The sequence below is a fragment of the Oncorhynchus kisutch genome, linkage group LG4 (assembly GCF_002021735.2).
Source record: "Oncorhynchus kisutch isolate 150728-3 linkage group LG4, Okis_V2, whole genome shotgun sequence".
Lineage (NCBI taxonomy): Eukaryota > Metazoa > Chordata > Actinopteri > Salmoniformes > Salmonidae > Oncorhynchus > Oncorhynchus kisutch.
In genome coordinates this window covers 74,729,585-74,753,068 of record NC_034177.2, presented here as the reverse complement: position 1 = coordinate 74,753,068, position 23,484 = coordinate 74,729,585, and the positions used below count along the sequence as shown (strand labels likewise).

The following is a 23,484-nucleotide window of genomic DNA, read 5'->3' as shown; positions in this document are numbered from 1 at the left end:
CTGAAGAGAAAGGTTGAGGGTGATTGACTTTAACGGCAATGCTATGGAGAGAGTATAATTGCTTAAGCCATTACATGGTTCATAGATCTCCAGTCTCTTTTTATTACACTAGACTGTGCTGTGATATATGTGTAGATGCTGACGCAACTATACACAGAGAATCATGTGAGGTGAATAGAGCTACTGTACCTACCTTCCTTTTCACAAATTTATCCCAGTAATTACTGGGAAATGATCTGAAACAAAAAACATAATCGAGCATCATAAAACACAACTTATTATTTTGTAGAATAAATCAAAGAGTTCTACAGTAAAAGTTGTAATGGTCTATGAGAGTCTATGAGAGAGATCTGAGCATGCACAGTGATGCACTGACAAACTGGTTCTGTATGTCATTCCAGAATTCAGCCTGCTCCTCACTGAACTACACGGAACTGTAGATCAGATGAATGTAGGACTTTAGAGTGTTGTAGTTAAACCATGTCTTATTAGCCGATAGACAGGGTTTATTAAGCAGCTATAAAGGCCATATGAGAGGACTGACTGTGTGGTGATGACAAGCCTGTCCCATTGGCCTTTGATGTCCTCATCAGGTGGCTGCTCAGTGACATAGAGGCCGTCAAACTCCATCTTCCTCGACACGTCTTTCTCCCGCTTAAAAATAACCAGCGGGACCTACAGTAGCAGCCAATCACAAACAACAAAGTGATACAGTAAGTAGAAAAAACACTATTACTTTAAAGCTCACATTTAAAATGCACTACATTTTCTCCTTACACTCTTAGAAAAGATATGCTATCTCGGCTGACCCCACAGGAGAACCCTTTTTTTCTACCTGGAACCAAAACGTTCCCCATAGGAAAACCCTTTTGGATTCCAGGTCGAATCCTCTGTAGAAAAGGTTCTACACGGAACCCAAAAGGGGTCTACCTGCAACCAAAAAGTGTTCTCTTCTGGGGACAGCCCAAAAAAAACTTTGGAACCCTTTTTTTCTAAGAGTGTAGTTGGTGCTGGAAAACCAAAGATGTGTAGCCCTCATCTAATTACTAGCTACTATAAACTAAAGACAGAATATGATGTAATGTAGATCGACGCAACACTCATTGGTATGCACTGTCACAGAGGACTGATTGGCTGTCTGTTCCCTGTGAGCTGTTGTACCTTCAAGCAGTAGTAGCCAATGATACAGCAGAAAGAGATAAGGGTGTGAGCGATGGACAGGAAGCGGAGAGAGGGCTCCATGTAACCAGTGCTCTCCTCCAGGACAAACTGCATACTGCCTGAGGTGTTGTCATTGACCAAGGGGCCTTCTTCATCCAGGTCCCCTGAGCTGTCGTATAGCACTGCCACCTTCTCCTCTTCCTCACTTACAGAAGATGATGACACCTGGGACACAGTAGCAATGAGACAGTTAAGGACAGTGAGACAGTCATTCAATTTCACAGACCAGCCGAAAATGTCAATTTAAATATTTGCAATGGCAGTCACACAGTAACTCACCTTGTAGAAAAGGAGAATGAAGTTGATAGAGAAAGCAACAAACAAAGCCAGCATCCGCATGTTGTAGAAATTCCTCGCAAAGTAATTCTGAGAAATGAGATATGGTCAAATTCAGAGGAGGGAGAAAATACTTGTGTGTGTCTGTTTGTGTGTGTATCTGTGTCTGTGTCTATGTGTGTGTGTGTGTATATATCTGTGTGATAGAGTTTCTAACCAACAGTCTCTTCTGGTGAGTGGTTATCATTTCCCAGAAGGCTGATTCCTTAGGCTCTGTCTCCTCAGGTTTGCTGGAGCATATCCTAACTCTCCGTTTAGCCTTCGCCTCCTTCTTCTCAGAATCTTCCCTTCTGTAAAGTCAGTTTTAAACTTCAGCTCAAAGTCAACCTAAACTGTTTTATATTTATTTGTTTCCATCCTGTGATGGAAACCAATTACGCTAACACAACAAAATATTCAATCATTTTCTTAGTTTCAATTTGCCTGAAGTTATTCTGAGGCTGGATTACAGTCAGAATGTAATCAGGTCTTTAAAGGTGAATTTGAAAAATACTCACTCTGCTTTCTCCAACTCAGACTCTTTGTCTTCTCCTTCTTTACTATATCCTTCTATGGTACCTTCAACCTGAAGCCATTAATAGGATATGCATTAAACATGACCCAAGAGTACATTACTAACCTCGATCACACAATAGTGTTTGGACAAACTGTCAACAGGTTTCGACCTAAACTGAGCAAAATGTTGAAGGGAAAGATTTTATGGAATAAATACAGCATGGTTCTCCGGCACCAACAAACCAAGCATGCCATATCTAGCTCACGAAGGACAAGTCACAAAAATCTGCAATAATACCTGTTGTTTCCCATTGGGCTCAGCAGGGGATTGTTGGCCAGTGGTTGTGTTGAACAGGTCAGTCAGACTGGCTGTTAAGTCATGAGTCATTAGTCTGTATTGACCTCCTTCTCTCCTCACTCGCAGACCGAAAATGTCTGACAGGACATTGGTGTCACTGGAGGAAACTGTTGACTGGCCTAGCCCCCTCAGCTCGTCCCGGGAGGACCTTGTGCTGTATCTCCTCTCCCTGTAACCCCCTGACCCCCCTGTAACCTCATCGAGTGTGGGGTCAAGGATGCCTCCAAAAAGGTCGAACACCCTTATCTTCTTGGCCCCCTCTATGAGTCCTCCACTTACAAAAACGATATACAATACATATAAGAAGAAGCGAACTACAGAACAGACAAAGTGGACCAGACCCATGATCATAGCCTGGAAGAAGGAAGCAAATACCATGACTAAATCTCTCAGAGTTGTCTTCTTAATATGCTTCTTCAGGTCTTTCACAGAGAGCATAGACATCAGCATCATCAAGCCATAGGGTAGAGCGAAGACGATGAGCCAAATTGTAGACATGGAGAAAAATCCTATTTTGGATCTTTCCAACTCCTCCTCGTCATTCTTCCCCCTGTCTTTTTCTTCCTCTTCTTCAGCTTCTTTGCCTGTGGTCCTCTCCCCAGTGTCTGTCCCTGATATCTGGGCAGCCAGCTGCATCTCAAAGATGGTGTCTTCGCAGAAGTTGACAAACATCTCCATCTTCTCTTTCCCATCGCCCTCATTGACCACGTCAAATATGAACTGTCTCTTGGACTCTTTGACCTGAGGCTTCTCCCACTGCGTGCGGCTGGACTCGCTGATCTCAAAGTAGACCCTCTCGATGCGCTTGCCACTGCCAAGGATCTCAATACGGCCCAGGTAGGGCTGGAAGTAGCTCAAAACACACTCTGCAAGCTGCAGAAAGGTACCAAGACGTGAATCGTGAGGCATGTGCTCAGACAGGTTGGTTAGGAGAACAGCAATGTTGAAGCCAATGTCTTTGGCTGGCTCGTGGAAGCGATCCACGAAGGCCTCATAATCCAGGAGCTCGCTTTCATCCGTCTCCGTGCAGGAGAGGAGGAACTGGGTCTCGGATTGAGAGTAGCGCTTGTAGGCCTCCATGGCCTTCTGGAAGTCCTTTTTGGAGATGCGACCTTCGCCGTCGTGATCATACTCTTTGAATGCGTCAGAGGATGTCAGATCTTTGAGTTTGAGGAACATGTCGAAGAACTTTAGGATCATCTCAACATTGCTAGATGATTCCACCAACATGTCCACCATCTGCTTGCCAATTGTTCCATTTACCACATTACCTAGAGAAGAAAGTGAGATGAGTTCACAAGTTTAGCTTTGTCTATTGCAATTCACAAATATATTCACCATGTAAACAACTCAACTAGTTTGAATCTTACCTTCTAACATGGACAACAACATAACAACCATGTCCTTTTGCAAATCCATCAATTCTTTCAGAAGTTCAATTTGGCTGGAATCCTATAAATGACAAAACACCAAAACAAACCATGTAACAACTAGTTTGATTAAGTGTAAAACCTAAACAAAGAAACGGCCCATTGGGAAAAAGGGAAAGCTTGTTAAGCTCTACACGCATTCTTTACTTGACCCTGGTCCTCCAGCTCTTGAGTTCTACACTACACTGACCTGAGACAGCTTCATCTGCATGTGAGCAAAGACATGGAGAAAGCCCACCACTGCATCCCATAGGCGACTGTGGGCCAGACTCTGCTGGTTACCAGTACACGGCCCCTGGAGAGGATAGTAATACAATGAGCCAGTTAGCTTCCCAGCTGGATAAACTGTCAATAGCCAGAACTGAGACAAACACACATACTGTAAGAACACAAATAACAACATTCACAACCTTTAAATACATGAAATACCATTTGAAATGGGTCATCCTCTCAGTGGAGAAAAATGACACCCATCCCACTGGGCAGAGATGTCAATTCAACGTCTATTCCACATTGGTTCAACGTAATTTCGAAAACAATGTTGATTCAACAGTGTGTGCCCAGTGGGATGAATCAGCACCTTGGGCTCAACCAACCTGGATGTACTCTGTGAGAGAGTTGAAGACCTGTTTGGCCACATTGATGGCCTTGGAGAAATTACGTTGGCCATGTTCGTCAATCACATCCTTCCCAGAGTAATACCAGTAGAAATCACTTATCGACTCCTGGAGACATATTAGTAGGAAGGAGATTCAAATCATGATAGTACCAAAATATTGAAAAGGCTTGTAAATGATATTGAATCAGGTTACAGGCCAAATCAATCAAAATGCATCATACAGATAATGTCTCGTAGATCAAATTGTTAACCTGCACTCTGAGAAGGTAGTCCACAGTGGATATAATGATGTTCACAGTCGTGTTGTTTCCTGTTTGTGTTCTCAAATAATTCTGAAAATCTATGGGACAATTTGCAATCGTAATCAGTTTTTAACAGCCCAATAACACAACTCTGCCATAACACACAGAGAGAAGTGCACTGTGGTTAAAACGGTTAAGGGTGAGCACCTGAGTTGTGTCCTTCACAGAGGAGCTGTAGGAAGCGAAAAAGATCACAGGTCAACTTCTCGTCAGGCATAACCTTCTCCCCTGAGAGAGAGAGAGCGAGGGAGCGAGAGAGAGAGAAAGAAAATGGATATGTACAGAATGACAGGTCATGAGTACGTATCAGAGCCAAGGTTCTTTACATTCAATCTTAACTCACTTCAGCAGTCAGATCTTAGCGGTCAGTGGATTTTTCATTTCCATAATGTACCTGAGCTCTCCTCGATGACCATCCCTAATCCTTCGGCTTTGTTCTGCCTCTCAAACGCATTCAAATCCAGCACACTGAGTCAGAAAAGACAACAAAAGACGTAAAGAGGATGAGAGTAGTCCCTGCATGTGAGTCTTGTCATGTTCACCAAGTATAGCCTCTGTGACAGATGATATTGAGGATTATGTTACCATGTACACAGGGCCAGCCCTAGCCTTTTGTGGGTCCCACACCTTGCGGCAAAACATTTTAGTGGCCACCCAACATTTTATGCTCATTTGCTTCAGTTCTACACATTTTGCCATGGGGCGGAGAGGACATTTTGCAATTTTACAACACATTTCATGCAATTTTTAAAAAACAATCCACGGGGGAAGATGATTTTTTTTTGCAATTCTACACATTTCGCTATGACTTATAGCATGTTAATATGATATCTCAATGAGAATGACTAACCAAATCAATGGGGGCCACCTGAAGGTCAGGGCCCCTGGGCATGTGCACTGCGTGCCCGGTCAGTTTTCGGCCTTGATTACTACAAATTTAGATAGCTGACAAGACTAACAACCAATCAAATTAAAAAATTGTTAGCTGACATGGCTAATTGAGTGACTGTCATTGGCTGACATAAGAGAAAAACTTACAATATTTATACAGTATCAGTCAAATGTTTGGACACACCTACTCATTCAAGGGTTAATCTTTATTTTTTACTATTTTCTAAATTGTAGAATAATAGTGAAAACATCAAAACTATGAAATAACACATGGAATAATGTAGTAACCAAAAAAAGTGTTAAACGAATCTAAATATATTTTATGTTTGAGGTTCTTCAAAGTAGCCACCCTTTGCCTTGATGACAGCTTTGCACACTCTTGGCATTCTCTCAACCAGCTTCATGAGGTAGTCACCTGGAATGCATTTCAAGTAACAGGTGTGGCTTCTTAAAAGCGAATTTGTGGAATTTCATTCCTTAATGCGTTTGAGCAAATCAGTTGTTTGAGCCAATCAGCAGAGGATAAGTTCATTAGAGTTACCAGCCTTGGAAATTTCTGCCCAAATAAATGCTTCAGAGTTCAAGTAACAGACCCATCTCAACATTAACTGTTCAGAGGAGACTGCGTGAAATCAGAACTTCATGGTCGAAAAGCTGCAAAGAAACTACTACTAAAGGACACCAATAATAAGAAGAGACTTGCTTGGGCCAAGAAACACGAGTAATGGATATTGGACCAGTGGAAATCTTTAATTTGGTCTGGAGTCCAAATGTTTGATTTTTGGTTTCAACCTGTGTGTCATTGTGAGATGCAGAGTACGTGAATGGATGATTTCTGCATGTGTGGTTCCCACCGTGAAGCATGGTGTAGGAGATGTGATGGCGTTGGGATGCTTTGCTGGTGACATTGTCAGCGATTTATTTAGAATTCAAGGCATACTCAACCATCATGGCAACCACAGCATTCTGCAGCGATACACCATCCCATCTGGTTTGCGCTTAGTGGGACTATCATTTGTCTTTCAACAGGACAATGACCCAACTCACCTCCAGGCTGTGTAAGGGCTATTTGACCAAGAAGGAGAGTGATGGAGAGCTGCATCAGATGACCTGGCCTCCACAATCACCCAACCTCAATCCAATTGAGATGGTTTGGGATGAGTTGGACAGCAGAGTGAAGGAAAAGCATCCATCAAATGCTCAGCATATGTGAAAACTCCTTCAAGACTGTTGGAAATGCATTCCAGGTAAAGCTGGATGAGAGAATACCAAGAATGTGCAAAGTTGTCATCAAGGCAGAGGGTGGCTATTTGAAGACTCAATTATAAAATATATGTTGATGTGTTTAACACATTTTATGGTTACTACATGATTCCATATGTGTTATTTCATAGTTTTGATATCTTCACTATTATTCTACAATGTAGAACACTTGACTGGTACTGTATATTTCCAGTGGCTTGCGAAGTTATTCACCCACCTTGGCATACTTCCTATTTTGTTGCCTTACAACCTGGAATTAAAATGGATTTTTGTATCATTTGATTTACACAACATGCCTACCACTTTGAAGATGCAAAATATTTTTTATTGTGAAACAAACAAGAAATAAGACAAAAAAACAGAAGACTTGAGTGTGCATAACTATTCACCCCCCAAAGTCAAATACTTTGTAGAGCCACCTTTTGCAGCAATTACAGCTGCAAGTCTCTTGGGGTATGTCTCTATAAACTTGGCACATCTAGCCACTGGGACGTTTGCCCATTCCTCATGGCAAAACTGCTCCAGCTCCTTCAAGATGGATGGGTTCTGCTGGTGTACAGCAATCTAAAAGTCATACCACAGATTCTCAATTGGATTGAGGTCTGGGCATTGACTAGGCCATTCCAAGATATTTAAATGTTTCCCCTTAAACCACTCGAGTGTTGCATTAGCAGTATGCTTAGGGTCATTGTCCTGCTGGAAGGTGAATATCTGTCCCAGTCTCAAATCTCTGGAAGACAAACAGGTTTCCCTCAAGAATTTCCCTGTATTTAGCGACATCCATCATTCCTTCAATTCTGACCAGTTTCCCAGTCCCTGCCGATGAAAAATATCCCCACAGCAAGATGCTGCCACCACATTGCTTCACTGTGGGGATGGTATTCTCGGTGTGATGAGAGGTGTTGGGTTTGAACCAGACAGCGCTTTCCTTGATGGCCAAAAAGCTAAATTTGAGTCTCATCTGACCAGAGTACCTTCTTCTATATGTTTGGGGAGTCTCCCATATGCCTTTTGGTGAACACCAAACGTGCTTGCTTATTTTTTTCTTTAAGCAATGGCTTTTTTTCTGGCAACTCTTCCGTAAAGCCCAGCTCTGTGGAGTATATGGCTAAAAGTGGTCCTATGGGCAGACACTCCAATCTCCGCTGTGGAGCATTACAACTCCTTCAGGGTTATCTTTGGTCTCTTTGTTGCCCCTCTGATTAATGCCCTCCTTGCCTAGTCTGTGAGTTTTGGTGGGTGGCCCTCTCTTGGCAGGTTTGTTGTGATGCCATATTCTTCCCATGTTTTAATAATGGATTTAATGGTGCCTGTGGGATGTTCAAAGTTTCAGATATTTTTTATAACCCAACCATGATCTGTACTTCTCCACAACTTTGTCCCTGAACTGTTTGAAGAGCTCCTTGGTCTTCATAGTGCCCCTTGCTTGGTGGTGTTGCAGACTCTGGGGCCTTTCAGAACACGTGTACAGATCATGTGACACTTAAATAAAGTCCACCTGTGTGCAATCTAATCAATTATGTGACTCCTGAAGGTAATTGGTTGCACCAGATCTTATTTAGGGGTTTCATAGCAAAGGGGGTGAATAGATATGCAAGCATCACTTTTCCGTTTTTTATTTGTTTTTGAATTTCTTGAAACAAGATTTTTTTTTTTACTTCACTTCACCAATTTGGACTATTTTGTGTATGTCCATTACATGAAATCCAAATAAAAATCTATTTAAATTACATGTTGTAATGCAACAAAATGAAGAAAATTTTTGAATGTTCTAAAACTTTTGACTGGTAGTATATATATAGTATATATATACACACACTGGTTAACATTTTTGGAACATTTAAGGGTTTTTCTTTATTTTTTTTACATCCATTCACCCACACTGCGTCTCACAAAGACACGGCGGTTGGAACCAAAAATCTCCAATTTGGACGACAGACCAAAGGACAAATTTCCACCGGATCCTGGACTTCCTGACGGGCCACCCCCAGGTGGTAAGGGTAGGTGACAACACATCCTCCACGCTGATCCTCAACACGGGAGCCCCTCAGGGGTGCGTGCTCAGTCCCCTCCTGTACTCCCTGTTCACTCATGACTGCATGTCCAGGAACGACTCCAACACCATCATTCAGTTTGCCGATGACACAACAGCGGTAGGCCTGATCACCGACAACAATGAGACAGCCTATAGGGAGGAGGTCAGAGACCTGACCGTGTAGTGCAAGAACAACAACCTCTCCCTCAACGTGATCAAGACAAAAGAGATGATTGTGGACTACAGGAAAAGGAGGGCCGAGCACGCCCCCATTCTCATCGATGGGGCTGTAGTGGAGCAGGTTGAGAGCTTCAAGTTCCTTGGCATCCACATCACCAACAAACTAACATGGTCCAAGCACACCATGACAGTAATGAAGAGGGCACGACAAAATCTATTCCCCCTCAGGAGACTGAAAAGATTTGGCATGGGTCCTCAGATCCTCAAAAGGTTTTACAGCTGCACCATCGAGAGCATCCTGACGGGTTACATCACTGTCTGGTATGGCAAATGCTCAGCCTCCGACCGCAAGGCACTACAGAGGGTAGTGCGTACCGCCCACTACTTCACCTGGGCCAAGCTTCCTGCCATCCAGGACCTCTATACCAGGCGGTGTCAGAGGAAGGCCCTAAAAATTGTATAAGACTCCAGCCACCCTAAACATAGACTGTTCTCTCTGCCTTCGCATGGCAAGCGGTACCGGCGCGCCAAGTCTAGGTCCAAAAAGCTTCTAAACAACTTCAACGATCTTTGTCCCCATGTGCAGTTGCAAACCGTAGCCTGGCTTTTTTATGGTTGTTTTGGGGCAGTGGCTTCTTCCTTGCTGAGCGGCATTTCAGGTTATGTCGATATAGGACTCATTTTACTGTGGATACAGATACTTTTGTACCCGTTTCCTCCAGCATCTTACAAGGTCCTTTGCTGTTGTTCTGGGATTGATTTGCACTTTTCGCACCAAAGTACGTTCATCTCTAGGAGACAGAACGCGTCTCCTTCCTGAACAGTATGACGGCTTCGTGGTCCCATGGTGTTTATACTTGCGTACTCTTGTTTGTACAGATGAACGTGGTACCTTCAGGAGTTTGGAAATTGCTCCCAAGGATGAACCATGAACCATTTTTTTCTGAGGTCTTGGCTGATTCCTTTTGATTTTCCCATTATGTCAAGCAAAGAGGCACTGAGTTTGAAGGTAGGCCTTGAAATACATCCACAGGTACACCTCAAATGATGTCAATTAGCCTATCAGAAGCTTCTAAAGCCATGACATCATTTTCTCGAATTTTCCAAGCTGTTTAAAGGCACAGTCAACTTAGTGCATGTAAACTTCTGACCCACTGGAACTGTGATACAGTGAATTATAAGTGAAATAATCTGTCTGTAAACAATCATTGAAAAATGATTTGTGTCATGCACAAAGTAGATGTCTTAACCGACTTGCCAAAACTATAGTTTGTTGACAAGAAATTTGTGGAGTGGTTGAAAAACTACTTTTAATGACTCCAACCTAAGTGTGTGTAAACTTTCAACTTCAACAGCTTAGGTTACTTATGCCTGGAGCTGGCCCCATATGTACCCACCTACAAGACTGCATGAGTCCTGCCACACTCTGGAAGAAACCCACATCCCTCTTCTCTTTCAGGTAATCCAACATTTTCTGTGAAACAAAACATCAAACAATTAGCTGAATATAGGATGAGACAATATTGCATGACAAAGAGAAAAGGATATTCCTCTTGTTGAGAATATCATCATGATGTTGTATGTAACAGCCATGTAACTTGCAGTACAGATGCAGGATCTTAATTTGATCACCCTGTTGCAGGATAACTGTCCTGCAATGCTAGAAATGTCAAACTTGTAGTGTATTTATTTGGGTTTCTGAAGTTTGTAATTTCCATTTAGAAATTTCAGACTAGATTTTTCCTTACAAAAAATGTATCAACCCCTACAAAAATGGCCATTAATTATAATCCACATAATAATTCACATTTCTTATTGCTGCAGGATTATTTTCCTGCTGTTGCAAACTGGCTCAAATCAAGATCCTACATTTATATAGAGTGAAAAAAATGCTTGGAGAAAGTGTGTAAAAGTATCAAAAATAGTTCATTCTTAGCCTGAACGGTGTTTACCTAAACCAGCATTCAGAACAAAGTGTCCTCATCTGTAGCTAAAATCGGTAACTAATTATGTTATCAAAGACTAACCGTACCTGCTGAACAGTGGTATTTCCTCCATTCAGAATAGAAATACCAAGCTTCAGAGTGGAGGCCACCATGGACCCCATGTCACCTTTGTGAAATAAATAATTACATCAACTCAATGTCACAAATTGCAACAATCACAAGACATTTTTCAATTGACTTTCAATCTTTAAACATGAATGTATTTTGGATTGTAGGTAACTTTGAATACTTTAGTAATATCTAAAAAACCACATTCAAAAACAGTTGGTACTCTGGTTACCTTTACTAGCACTGATAGTCTGGAGGACCATCTGAGCAGCTCCACGGTCATGCAGCCTGGCCTGCTGATACAACAGCTTCTGTTTCTCTATCTCCTTCTCCTGATAATCCATAGATCCATCCAACAAAATAATCAAATCAATCTGATGTCAGTCAATTAATCAATATTGTACTGAATAATCCATTTGCAAACAAAGCAACAGACCACTCAATTAACTAATTATCAACTCATTCATAAACCAATACAATCTCATGATTAAAATGATCAAAATTAATGAAATATAGAAAAACATACTACATAGGAGAGAAATGAGTCACTTACTTCAAAGCTTTTCACCTTCTCTTTCTCTGTAGTGTATTTTTTTAAAGTGTCTATCTTTCCATAATGAGATTGTATTTCCATCATGAGATTGTATTGAAAGGCAGAATTGAGTCACTTACTTCAAAGCTTTTCACCTCCTCATCCTCTTCACCACAGCAACTCTGGGGAGATTTGATTTTCCAGAAAGATGGATTGAGCAGAAGTTGAGAATCTCAGATGAACAGTGATGAATAAGAACATTCCCAAGTATAGAAATACACACTGCTACTGTATCCTCTGTCTTACCTTTGCCATTATGGCAGCATAGGACATGTAAAGACGGTCATCGCCAAGCTTACTGTGGACATGGGAAGTGGCAGAGAAATGTCAGCGCAGGCAAGGCTAATTGCTTTAGAATTTGAATAAACATTTCAATTAACTTTCCTTTGCAACTGAGGATAGGAAAAGATAATGACTCATTGCACAGCCGATAAAACAAAACTATAGTGCTCCGAATAAAAAATGGATAAGGCTTCTAATTCAATAAAACTAGGAAGTTTAATAATCTGATGTTTATTTTTTATTTACTCCCTTTTTCTCCCCAATTTTGTGATATTAAGATCTTTCCTCATCGCTGCAATCCCCAACGGGCTCAGGAGAGGCGAAGGTCAAGTCATGCGTCCTCCGAAACATGACATGCGCTTCTTAACACCTGCTCGCTTAACCCAGAAGCCAGCCGCACCAATGTGTCGGAGGATACACACCCTCGGGTGCCTGGCCCGCAACAAGGAGTCGCTAGAGCTTGATGAGCCAAGTAAAGCCCCCCCCCAGCAAAAACCTCCCCTAACACGGACAACACTGGGCCAATTGTGTGCCGCCCTATGGGACTCCCAGTCACGGCCAGTTGTGACACAGCCTGGGATTGAACCCGTGTCTGTAGTGATGTTTCATTCACTGCGATGCAGTGTCTTAGACTGCTGCCCCACTTGGGAGGCCCAATGTTCTGATGTTTTCCCATTGATTGTCCTTAATACAGGAATAACACTGGAGTGTGCACACACACACACACACCTCCTCTCGGTCAGAGCACTCCGACTGAACAGTGTGATGAGCTGCAGGAGCGGATCAATCTGTTTGTCATCGTCCTCTCCATCCCCTTCCTCCTCTCTCTCAGAACGCTCCTGCTTTCCAGCTCTCTGCAACGTAAACACACCACTAATCAAATATAATTGTATTTGTCACATGCGCCGAATACAACAGGTGTAGACCTTACTGTGAAATGCTTACTTACAAGCCCTTAACCAACAATGCAGTTTTAAGAAAATAGAGTTAAGAAAATATTTACTAAATAAACTAAAGTAAAAAATAATAAAATAAAAAAGTAACACTAAAATATCAATAATGAGGCTATATTCAGGGGGTACCGAGTCAATGTGCGGGGGTACAGGTTTGTCGAGGTAATTTGTACATGTAGGTAGCAGTAAAGTGGCTATGCGTAGATAATAAACAGCAGTGTAAAAACAAAGGGGAGGGTGTCAATGCAAATATTCCGGGTGGCCATTTGATTAATTGTTCAGCAGTCTCATGGCTTTGAGGTAGAAGCTGTTAAGGAGCTTTTTGGCTCAACACCCACTCTGTACATGTGCGTCACACTGACCGTCTATCTACAGTATAGGCGCCCATGCCTGACCCCCCCCTCAGACCCATTGTCATATACATCAATTCAGTCACCCATCCCTTAAGCCAATGAGTTCCACCGTAACGCTGGCGTGATTTAGGACTTCTATCCTCTTTTGTACATAGTGTGCTTGAGATACAGACTTCTGGGTTGTACCAGATTCTGTATACATTGGTAACAATCATTAGTGTGTGTGATTGACGGGAACCTAGAGCGGTGTTCGTGAGACAAGGGATGATCCCTTGACAAAAACGTCTGTAGAGTCCAAATGGTTTGAGCTACAAACTATTAAAAGCTACTTTACCTATGAAAAGCTGAGACTCTCAAAAACATGCACATGTATGTTTTGCTCTATGACACAAGCTACATGTTACGGATACAAGTATCATGTGTGTGTGTTTCTTTTCTCTCCTTCTCCCCTCACAGGTGAAAATCATCAATCAGTCACCAATCATCAATCAGAAGACACACCTCCTCCTGTTTCCTACCCAATCACTGTTCCTTTCCCTTTGTTTAAAAACCCTGTCAGTTGTTTGCTCTAGAGCTCAATCTCTCTGTAATGCCATGTCTGTAGGTCTCTCTGTTTCACTCTCTCTTTTGTTTGAGCACCTCCATAGCACTTTGTCATCACCTGTTAGTATTGTTTTTGGTTATGGTGTTTGTTTGCTGGTGGGAAAAGGGGGAACCAAGACAAGTCGCCCATGGGCATACACTACCCGTAGGTAAACTTTGTTAAATACACTAGTTAGAACTGGGCGGACCACCCACTGTGTTTTTGGTAAGTTAGTTAGCTGTCGTTAAAGTAGGCTAGTCTAGCTTAGGGGTGTTTTTGAATACTTATTGTTTCTTTCCTTGGGTCCAGCTCAGCCCCTTTTCCTGCTCCCCCCATTACCGTGTTTATTAATAAACCCTGAGTTTGACGGTAGATTTCAGTTGTCGTAGTTATTTCGTTCTCACTTTTACTTTGTCACTATTAGAATTTGTATGAGTTATGTTACGGGTCTCATTACCATCCCCCCTAGACTGTCGGGCCAAAAGGGATTCGTAACACTACACAAGAGTTAGAAGGTAAGGGGTTCCTCTGCATAGAAGATAAAAAGGAAATCCCAGGACAGTGTCTATAATACTGTTATAAGCTCACATACAGTGCCTTCAGAAAGTATTCAGACCACTTGACTAATTGCACATTTTATTGGATTACAGCCTGAATTTAAAAATGTATTCAATTGTGATTTTGGACGACTACACACAATACCCCATAATGTCAAAGTGAAATTATGTTTTTAGAAATGTTTATAAATTAATAAAAAAATGAATAGCTGAAATGTCTTGAGTCAATAAGTATTCATCCCCTTTGTTATGGCAAGCCTAAATAAGTGAAGGAGTAAAATGAGCTTAACAAGTCATATAATAAGTTGCATGGACTCACTCTGAGCAATAGTGTATAACATGATTTTTGAATGACTACCTAATTTCTGTACGGCACACATACAATTATCTGTAAGGCCCCTCAGTCGAGCAGTGAATTTCAAACACAGATTCAACAACAAAGACCAGGGAGTTTTTCCAATGCCTTGCAAAGAAGGGAATCTATTGGTAGATGGGTAAAAAAACTGACATTGAATATCTCTTTGAGCATGAAGTTATTAATTACACTTTGGATGGTGTGTCAATACACCCAGTCACTACAAAGATGGAGGCGTCCTTCCTAACTCAGTTGCCAGAGAGGAAGGAAACTTAGGGATTTCACCATGAGGCCAATGACTTTAAATAGTTACAGAATTGTGGGAAAGAAATTAACTTTATATCCTGAATACAAAGCATTGTGTTTGGGGCAAATCCAACACAACACCTCACTGAGTACACTACCACTCTTCATATTTTCTAGCATGGTGAATCATGTTATGGGTATGCTTGTCATCGGTAAGGCCTAGGGAGTTTATATGGATAAAAATAAATGGAATAAATCCTAGATTACCTGGTTCAGTCTGCTTTCCAACAGACACTGGGATACAAATTCACCTTTCAGCAGGACAATAACAATTTTGTCAATATGGGGTATTGTGTGTGAGTTTTATTTAATCCAATTTGAATTCCGGCTATAACACATCAAAATGTGGAATAAGTCAAGGGGTATGAATACTTTCTGAAGGCACTGTAGTTGCTGTCACAAACCCAAAACAGTTATCCCTGACTAGTTGGATATTAATTTCCCACTGAGTAAACCATGTCTGTACTTACAGCATTAATATAAATTCATTTTTTATTAGCTTTTTGCTTTGGTGGACCTTTAAACTTATGAATGCAACTGTTAATGTCAAATTGTTTTGTGCTCTGGTTGTCCTGAAAATAAAATGGTAAAACACTTTATTTTGAGGCTAAATATAAGGGCTGGACATGCAGATAAATGAAAGTCAGATTTTTGCTGCGGTCTTGGGACTGATAGGGTTAACACCCTTTTTAGCACTCTATTTAGTTGTTAAGCCCACTGAGTGCCGGAAGTGTCTGGGAATTGAGCTTTGCCATGTTATTTCCCCCAATCCTACTTCCATGGAGAGAAACAAAGTTCTAATTGAACCCAGAGTAACAATGCCCTCACAGAAAAACTATATGATTTCAGATGTTGAAAATCACGTGTTTTTTACGTGGGTGACAACCCAAATAATAGAGCCCTCACAAACAATCACTAGGTAAAACTCAATGGCAAATGTGTCCAATCAAACAATGAATTAAGTAGTAATGAAACACCAGAAAACTGATAACGTGAATGAATGGATAGCTATAATAAGACAGTGTGAAAGAGTCGTACAAAGATGAAGTAATGAGTTGAATTAAACTTTCACACTGTTGCCGGTTGAGAATGCTCACACTGACACTTACAGCCAAATCGTCAACCAACTTTTCTTCAAAGGAGTGATCCTCAGCATATATCCAGGACTTGTCATAGCCCTGTAGAAAGAGGTTGACAGCCCGGTGCCTATAGAGGAGGTAAGTGAAGCAGGGGAGAGAGGGAGAATCAAGACACAGGAAGGAATAGCGTATAGGAATGAGTTGTGATTAGACTCATGAGTTCAAGGCTTCTTATTTAATCTTACTCAGGCTCCTTTTACATTGGACAGATGGTGGAGAATTGTCTTGGGGTTGCTAGCTTATATGTTAATCTTGTATGTAAATCTAGAAGTTATATCACTGTACAAACCCACAAGCCTTTTACTATGCTAACATTGCTGTGTTCATATAACCTGCCTGACAGGGGTATGATTATATGGACTTCCCACTGAGAACACCACGCCATTTCAACATGGATAATTGGGTAATATTTGGTTGATCAATGAGATTATAACCTATATTCACCCACTCAAGAAGACAGCCAAAATGTTGTTGAATTTATGTGTTATCACTATGCTTTCAACCATCTTAAAGCACAACAAAATTCCAATGGAAAACAATGTCAGATTTTTGGTTTAGTTGTCACCCAAATGTCTTTCCCTAGACGGAATTCTTACTGGTTGGTAGGTGATCAAATACTTGCAATAAACATGCAATAAAATGCAAATTAATTACTTAAAAATCATACAATGTGATCTTCTGGATTTTTGTTTTAGATTCTGTCTCTCACAGTTTAAGTGTACCTATGTGAAAAATGACAGACCTCTAAATGCTTTGTAAGTAGGAAAACCTTCAAAATCGGCAGTGTATCAAATACTTGTTCTCCCCACTGTACATCTCTTAATGTTGATATTTGGTTGCATTGTCAACCAAACACAATTCAACATCACTTTTCATTATTACAATTTAATATTACTTGTAATAATTGATATGCTGGAATCACATCAAGAATAGGATCAAATCAAACCGTAAACATACTTTAAATAATGTTTGATTTGATTTAGTCCTATTGTTTAGCTTAGATTTCTGGTTGAGATGGAGATGTGAATCCAACATATCAATTATTAATTTGCAGACAAACTGAATTTAAAGCCAGACTATGTCAGTGGCACAGATGGAACTATCCAAGCAGAATATACTGTACATCTTCTTCAAATGTTGATATTTGGTTGCGTTGACAACCAAACACAATTCAATATCACAAAATATCATTCCATTTGAAATCAACCAGAGCTTGAAACACTAGGCCTATTATATTGTCTATTTTTAGTTGAATTATGGGTTGAATTGAAACAATAGCTGTTGATTACTTTGCAGATGCTATATACTGTAGGCATAAATAGCATCATTGATGATATTTGAGTGATAAAGTCTGGTCACATTTGATTGTCTCTGCTAAAATCTACTCTTTGGAATGACTTTGATAACAACAATGAATCTATTTAGTTCTTAAGTGGAGATCTCTTTACAATCATTCTCGCGATAGCACATTGGTAATAGCCAGTGACAAACATCATAGCTAAACTGGGCTTGGTTAAAACCCTGGACGGGGGACCAAAAGGTAGCTGTAAATCAATTATCCAGTAGGTGTACTGTCTAGCCCCCCCAAAAAATTCTGATAGTGGATATAACATTGAAGATCTGACATATTTTCTAAAGGGTTTGTCTATATTGAAATTTGGTTACCAGGATGACAATCTTGTGGTTGAAATTCATCATCATCAAAACAACAGTTGAGGGTTGACTACTTTTTCAAATCAAATGCATTTTACACATAGTTTCCACGTCACAATACATTGACAAATTACGCTGAAACAATGCTGATTCCAACAGTTTGTGCCCAGTGGGTCATCTCTGGGTTTTACAGTGCATCCCAATCACCAACACACTTCAATATCCTCCTCTGCCATTTCATATTCTCACTGTACTTACCAAATGAACCACTGTTTACTGTGGTCTATTGGTAAATTAAACTGTGGCCATGTCTTTTCTATTAAACCTGACACCACTCATCTACTAGCTGAGGTTTCTGCGATACCTGGGTAGGTTGTAGAGAGGAGCCATTCTAAGGCAGGCCACCACAGCTCTCTTCCTCTGTTTGGATAACACCTTGTGCCACACTGCCTTCTTCCTCTGGGGATGCTCTACCTATAGACAAAGGCAAATGTTCAGATAACAATCAAATTGCGTTTTTAGCTAGTTTTCAAAAGGTATTTAGTTACACAACCATAGCCAAGTCTAAATAGCTTTGGGAGCCAGAGAGTAGCTAACTTCTGTGATTCAAGGCTTTACTAAAAGCTCTACTAATAGCATATCATAGGGTAAGAGAGCAGCATTCGTTAAGCCCACCTGGTCCAGGTGGTAAAGCACACAAGCAATGTCCAGGACCCTTTCTACTGTCCTCAGAGGGTCTGAGGTGTCCCGTCTGGGGCCTGGGAAGTCCCTGAACAGGACATCCTGCCATCGAGCCCCTGGAGCCTCCCGCTGGTACAACACAGAGAGCAGACTGTTAGCACAAGCGTCGCTGGGACTTGGCACATACACATTCAGTGTTTCCCATATATGCATTTAACAGCTCCACTGAAAAAATGTTTTATAAATGTAATTATAATGAAGTGTTAATGTATGCCCCAGGAAGGCCCCATCCGCTGCCCCCCGCAGGACAACATCAGTGTGTTAAATAGACTTGAAAAATGGCAGAGATATTACAATGTTCAATTCACATGATGCTCAAAAGACATCATTGGCAGTTCTAGTTAGTGGGGTTAGATTACTGGAGCTGATCATGTGTGTTTTATACATGGATGTATTCAGTTCATTTATGTCATATGATAATTGAAGTGGCAAAATAAGCATTGTTGTAATAGCTACATAAGATGTGGGCAAGTTAATAGATAGTTTGGACCTATGGTTCCTGTGTATTCTATTTGCTATGAGTACGACAAGGAAAACCATGGGGTTTAAATCATATGTACTATGACTGCAATTACTTTGCTCTGAAGACATAGCAGGCCATTATGAATGCTCTCTCGAATCTCGTCCTCTGTGTCCTTCTGTGAAAAGCAGTGAGCTGTCATTATTAACGATAGCAGATTGGAGACACAAAACATGGGGTTTGCACATTGCAGTTACATGACATACAGTGACAAAACATCTTTGAGCAGTACCAGGTATAGACATTTAATTTACGTGCTGCACTCTGTCCCTGACAGGTCATCATTGTAAATAGGAATTTGTTCTTAACTGACTTACCTGTATAAATAAAGGTGAAAAAAAAAAATGTGTAGTTCACTGTGCAGTGAAAGATGAAGGTGTGTGTTTAGTACTCCACATAGCTCTGAATCCACAATACGGCAGAGGTTGAAAAGCCATAATACATACGTTTTTTCAACAACAGGTTATTATTGACCATAACATGCTGTTGAAAAAAAAACATATGTGTTATGGCTTTTCAACCTCTGCCATATCGTGGATTCAGTGCTATCTATCTAATAGAACAAAGGGTTTTCTTTAATAGAAGCTTCTCTAACGACAAACATATAAAGTGTGGTGTAGCACAGGGCAGCTCTCTTTTCTATTTTTACCAATGACCTGCCACTGGCATTAAACAAAGGATTGATATGTAGGCTACGTGTGCCTTTTACATTTTTTTTTTATGTAGTTCTGTCTTTGAGTTGTTCTTGTCTATTGATGTTCTGTATTATGTCATTCTGTATTATGTTTTGTGTGGACCCCAGGAATAGTAGCTGCTGCTTTTGCAATAGCTATTGGGGATCCTAATAAAATACCAAATTCCATACCTGAGTGAAGCGGCTCTTGGCCAGTGTGATAAGGCTGCGTTCTGCTGGGGAACACACACTCAGTCCCACAGGAAGCAATCTCTTCAGGGAGGATACGATGAGAGAGGTCTGTGTGGAGTAGCGATCCCCTTTCCGCTTCATCTTCTTCCTCTCCTGGTCTGACACCTGCTCATTAAAAACCATGAATAGAAATACATAGTTGACTTATACTTCAATCATTCACTTTGCATAGTTAGAATGTAAATGATTTATTCATATGTTTTACGCAACCACAAAGCACACATAATGGACACCCAGTGCTGTTTGTGGTAGTTAAGAAACAAATCTGTAAGGTTCTCACCTTGGACATTTTGTGATTGTTATTATTGACCAAGAAAGCCATGTTGTTGATCTCATTCTGGACCACATAGTTCTGTTCCTCCCATTTGAAGTTCTGCAATAGCAAATCAGACGGGTTACAAGTGAGAACATCATTAAGATGCGAGGCAACATCCAAATCTTTGTTATTTCACACACGTGAGACTTGGCCCAGAATATGAAGATCTCTGCCACCATGCCGAACATCTTCTCAGCCTCATGGTTCGGTTCCCGTAGCCAACTTGCTCTGAAACAACAATATGTGAGAGCTGTAAACAAAATGCATTAACACATTCTACACTGAACAAAAAACACAACATGTAAAGTCTTGGTCCCATGTTTCATGAGCTGAAATAAAAGATCCCAGACATTTTCCGTATGCACAAAAAGCTTATTTCTCTCAAGTTTTGTAAACAAATATGTTTATATCCCTGTTAGTGAGCATTTCTCATTTGCCAAGGTAATCCATCCACCTGACAAGTGTAGCATATCAATAGCATAAATCATTAAACAATAAACAATAAAATGACACTCTAAAATGTGAAGCTTTGTCACACAGCATAATGCCACATATGTCTCAAGTTGAGGGAGCGTGCAACTGGCATGCTGAATGCAGGAATGTCCACCAGAGCTGTTGCCGGAGAATCTAATGTTAATTTCTATACCATAAGTCGCCTCCAACGTTGTTTTAGAGAATTTGGCAGTACGTCCAACCGTCCTAACAATCGTAGACCACATGTATGGCGTCGTGTGGGCGAGGGGTTTGCTGATGTCAACGATGTGAACAGAGTACCTCATGGTGGCGTTAGAGTTATGGCATGTGCAGGCATAAGCTACGGACAACAAACACAATTGCATTTTATCAATGGCAATTTGAATGCACAGAGATACTGTGGCGCGATCCTGAGGCCCATTGTTGTGCCATTCATCCGCCGCCATCACCTCATGTTTCAGCATAATGCACAGCCCCATATCACAAGGATTTGTACACAATTCCTGGAATCTGAAAATATCCCAGTTCTTCCATGGCCTGCATCCTCACCAGACATGTCACCCATTGAGCATGTTTGGTATGCTCTGGATAAAAGTGTATGACGGCATGTTCGAGTTCCCGTAACTTTGCACAGCCATTGAAGAGGATGTGGCAAATGGTGGTCACACCACATACTGACTGGTTTTTTGATCTATACCCCTACCTGTTTTTTAAGGTATCTGTGACCAGTAGATGCATATCTGTATTCCAGTCATGTGAAATCCATATATTAGGGCATAATTCATTTATTTTAACTGACTGATTTCCTTACATGAACTGTAACTCAGTAAAATCTTTGAAATTGTTGCATGTTGTGTTTATATTTTTGTTCAGTATAATATTGTCAGAATCTCAGATAAACATTTTTATAAGAAAACACCACTTTCCATGTTGTCAAAATATAACCTTGACTGTTGATATATTACTGATATATTACTGGTTTGTTATGTATTAAATAATGATCAGTGAACATTATAAGTTTACCTCCCATATCCCCATCCCCTGGGCAGGATGCCTTACCTATTGTAGTCCACAAATGGGATGAGGACAGGGTAAAAGGCGTAGAGGTCTCGCACCAGCACAATGAATTTCTCCTGAATCTGTAGCTCCGCCTCAGACGCATCGGCCCTCCCCTCAGCCTTTATCTGCTCCTCCTCCTGAAGCACTGATTCTGCCCTCTTCTTCAGTTTCTCCATCAGAGGCAGGAAGTGGCTCCTCAGCAACTGGGGGTGGGCCTGGCAGATGATTGGCTGAGAGAAAACTGAAAGGAAGGATTCATTTAGTCTAATTAATTTAGTCATTAAGCAGACGCTTGTATTCAGAGAGACTGACAATTAGTGCTTTAGAATGAGAGAACTGATTGATGCAATCATGACATGAGTGGAAGGAATGTCTAGATGAAACAACTGGGAAATTAGGCCTGAAAGTGTCTAAATTAACACTGTTGTCATGACGTTGGCCTAGGGGGAAGGTTTATGACAGTCATAAATACCTCTTCCCCCTTTTTCCTCTCTCTACCCTACTGAGGTTACATTTGCAAAACCCTTGGTTAACATAGAGATTCTGGGAACATCAGAAGGTGGGGGGAAATGAATTATGTTCTGGTAATCCGACAAATGGAACATATGCGGTGGTACTTAATGAATATGATGTCAGTTCGGTTGTCATCTGAGACATTCTCATCAATGATAAGATGACATAAACTCTACAGTGGAAAGTCTACACATCAGAGTTATCGGATTCACATGGAATTGTTGTTCAATATAAATGTTTGAATATGAAATTATTTGTGATGGGATGAAATGTGATTTTAGCTTCTAAAATGTGAGATTTGGGTTTTCATAAGATAGGGCTTTGCTCAATCAGTGGCCAGCCCCTGTGAAGGGACATGGGATATAAAACTTTTCAAACATGCCCTCCTCTCCATTCCTATATAAGCACTTGACAACGATATAACCTCCTGTTCCGAGGACGTGAGGACGACGGTCTGATGTCAAAATGGTTCAGATAATAACTACAGAATGAAGTCAACATCAGTGTGAGCTTTGGTTGCAAATGGTATGAATTTTGAACTCTTATTCACTACAGAAGTGATACCTCCTAGCCGTTGAGTTAGCAACAGCAGCTGCAAACGCAGGTTCTGATGTTCCCAGCAGGTTAGGAAGGAACAGACAGAATATCCCGTCTACCACACAAAGACATTACTACAACGTATCCAATTGACAACCAGAGACATTCTTCAAAAGACTTGGTTGGGCAACACGGCCTTCCATCTACCACCAACCTACCGAAGCGCAGCTCAGAGTAAATATTTATTGCATTTTCCTTTTCCAAATGAGCGGTAATTTAGAATGCATAAGATACTGTATTTACAATAGCACAGCTTCTTCCCTTTGTTCCTCAGTCTTCCCGCTCTTTCACTCAAACCCAGCCCTTTTATTTTGTGTAACAAGCTGTCATATCTGTTTCGCCCGCTAGGGACGTTTTCCTTTATGACGTAATTTGTAACCAA

The 23,484-nt window shown here is 40.9% G+C and overlaps 1 protein-coding gene across 2 annotated transcripts in view; it reads right to left on the bottom strand.

Moving 5' to 3' along the window:
* LOC109889989 (ryanodine receptor 2) overlaps positions 1 to 23,484 on the bottom strand; it is a 79,539-nt gene that overhangs the window by 11,163 nt on the left and 44,892 nt on the right. For both annotated transcript variants that reach the window (XM_031823626.1, XM_031823627.1), the window contains exons 67-93: positions 21,993 to 22,233; positions 20,600 to 20,687; positions 20,424 to 20,516; positions 20,084 to 20,248; positions 19,274 to 19,336; positions 18,633 to 18,767; positions 18,322 to 18,431; positions 16,275 to 16,371; positions 12,788 to 12,912; positions 12,023 to 12,074; positions 11,857 to 11,898; positions 11,417 to 11,516; positions 11,163 to 11,242; positions 10,528 to 10,604; positions 5,156 to 5,229; positions 4,909 to 4,989; positions 4,711 to 4,799; positions 4,437 to 4,565; positions 4,031 to 4,135; positions 3,781 to 3,862; positions 2,351 to 3,681; positions 2,055 to 2,122; positions 1,715 to 1,847; positions 1,501 to 1,587; positions 1,162 to 1,386; positions 545 to 675; positions 194 to 236 (exon numbers count right to left, since the gene is read on the bottom strand). In XM_031823626.1, the coding sequence (XP_031679486.1) occupies positions 194 to 236; positions 545 to 675; positions 1,162 to 1,386; positions 1,501 to 1,587; positions 1,715 to 1,847; positions 2,055 to 2,122; positions 2,351 to 3,681; positions 3,781 to 3,862; positions 4,031 to 4,135; positions 4,437 to 4,565; positions 4,711 to 4,799; positions 4,909 to 4,989; positions 5,156 to 5,229; positions 10,528 to 10,604; positions 11,163 to 11,242; positions 11,417 to 11,516; positions 11,857 to 11,898; positions 12,023 to 12,074; positions 12,788 to 12,912; positions 16,275 to 16,371; positions 18,322 to 18,431; positions 18,633 to 18,767; positions 19,274 to 19,336; positions 20,084 to 20,248; positions 20,424 to 20,516; positions 20,600 to 20,687; positions 21,993 to 22,233 (4,046 nt within the window). The remainder of the gene's footprint in view (positions 1 to 193; positions 237 to 544; positions 676 to 1,161; positions 1,387 to 1,500; positions 1,588 to 1,714; positions 1,848 to 2,054; positions 2,123 to 2,350; positions 3,682 to 3,780; positions 3,863 to 4,030; positions 4,136 to 4,436; positions 4,566 to 4,710; positions 4,800 to 4,908; positions 4,990 to 5,155; positions 5,230 to 10,527; positions 10,605 to 11,162; positions 11,243 to 11,416; positions 11,517 to 11,856; positions 11,899 to 12,022; positions 12,075 to 12,787; positions 12,913 to 16,274; positions 16,372 to 18,321; positions 18,432 to 18,632; positions 18,768 to 19,273; positions 19,337 to 20,083; positions 20,249 to 20,423; positions 20,517 to 20,599; positions 20,688 to 21,992; positions 22,234 to 23,484) is intronic.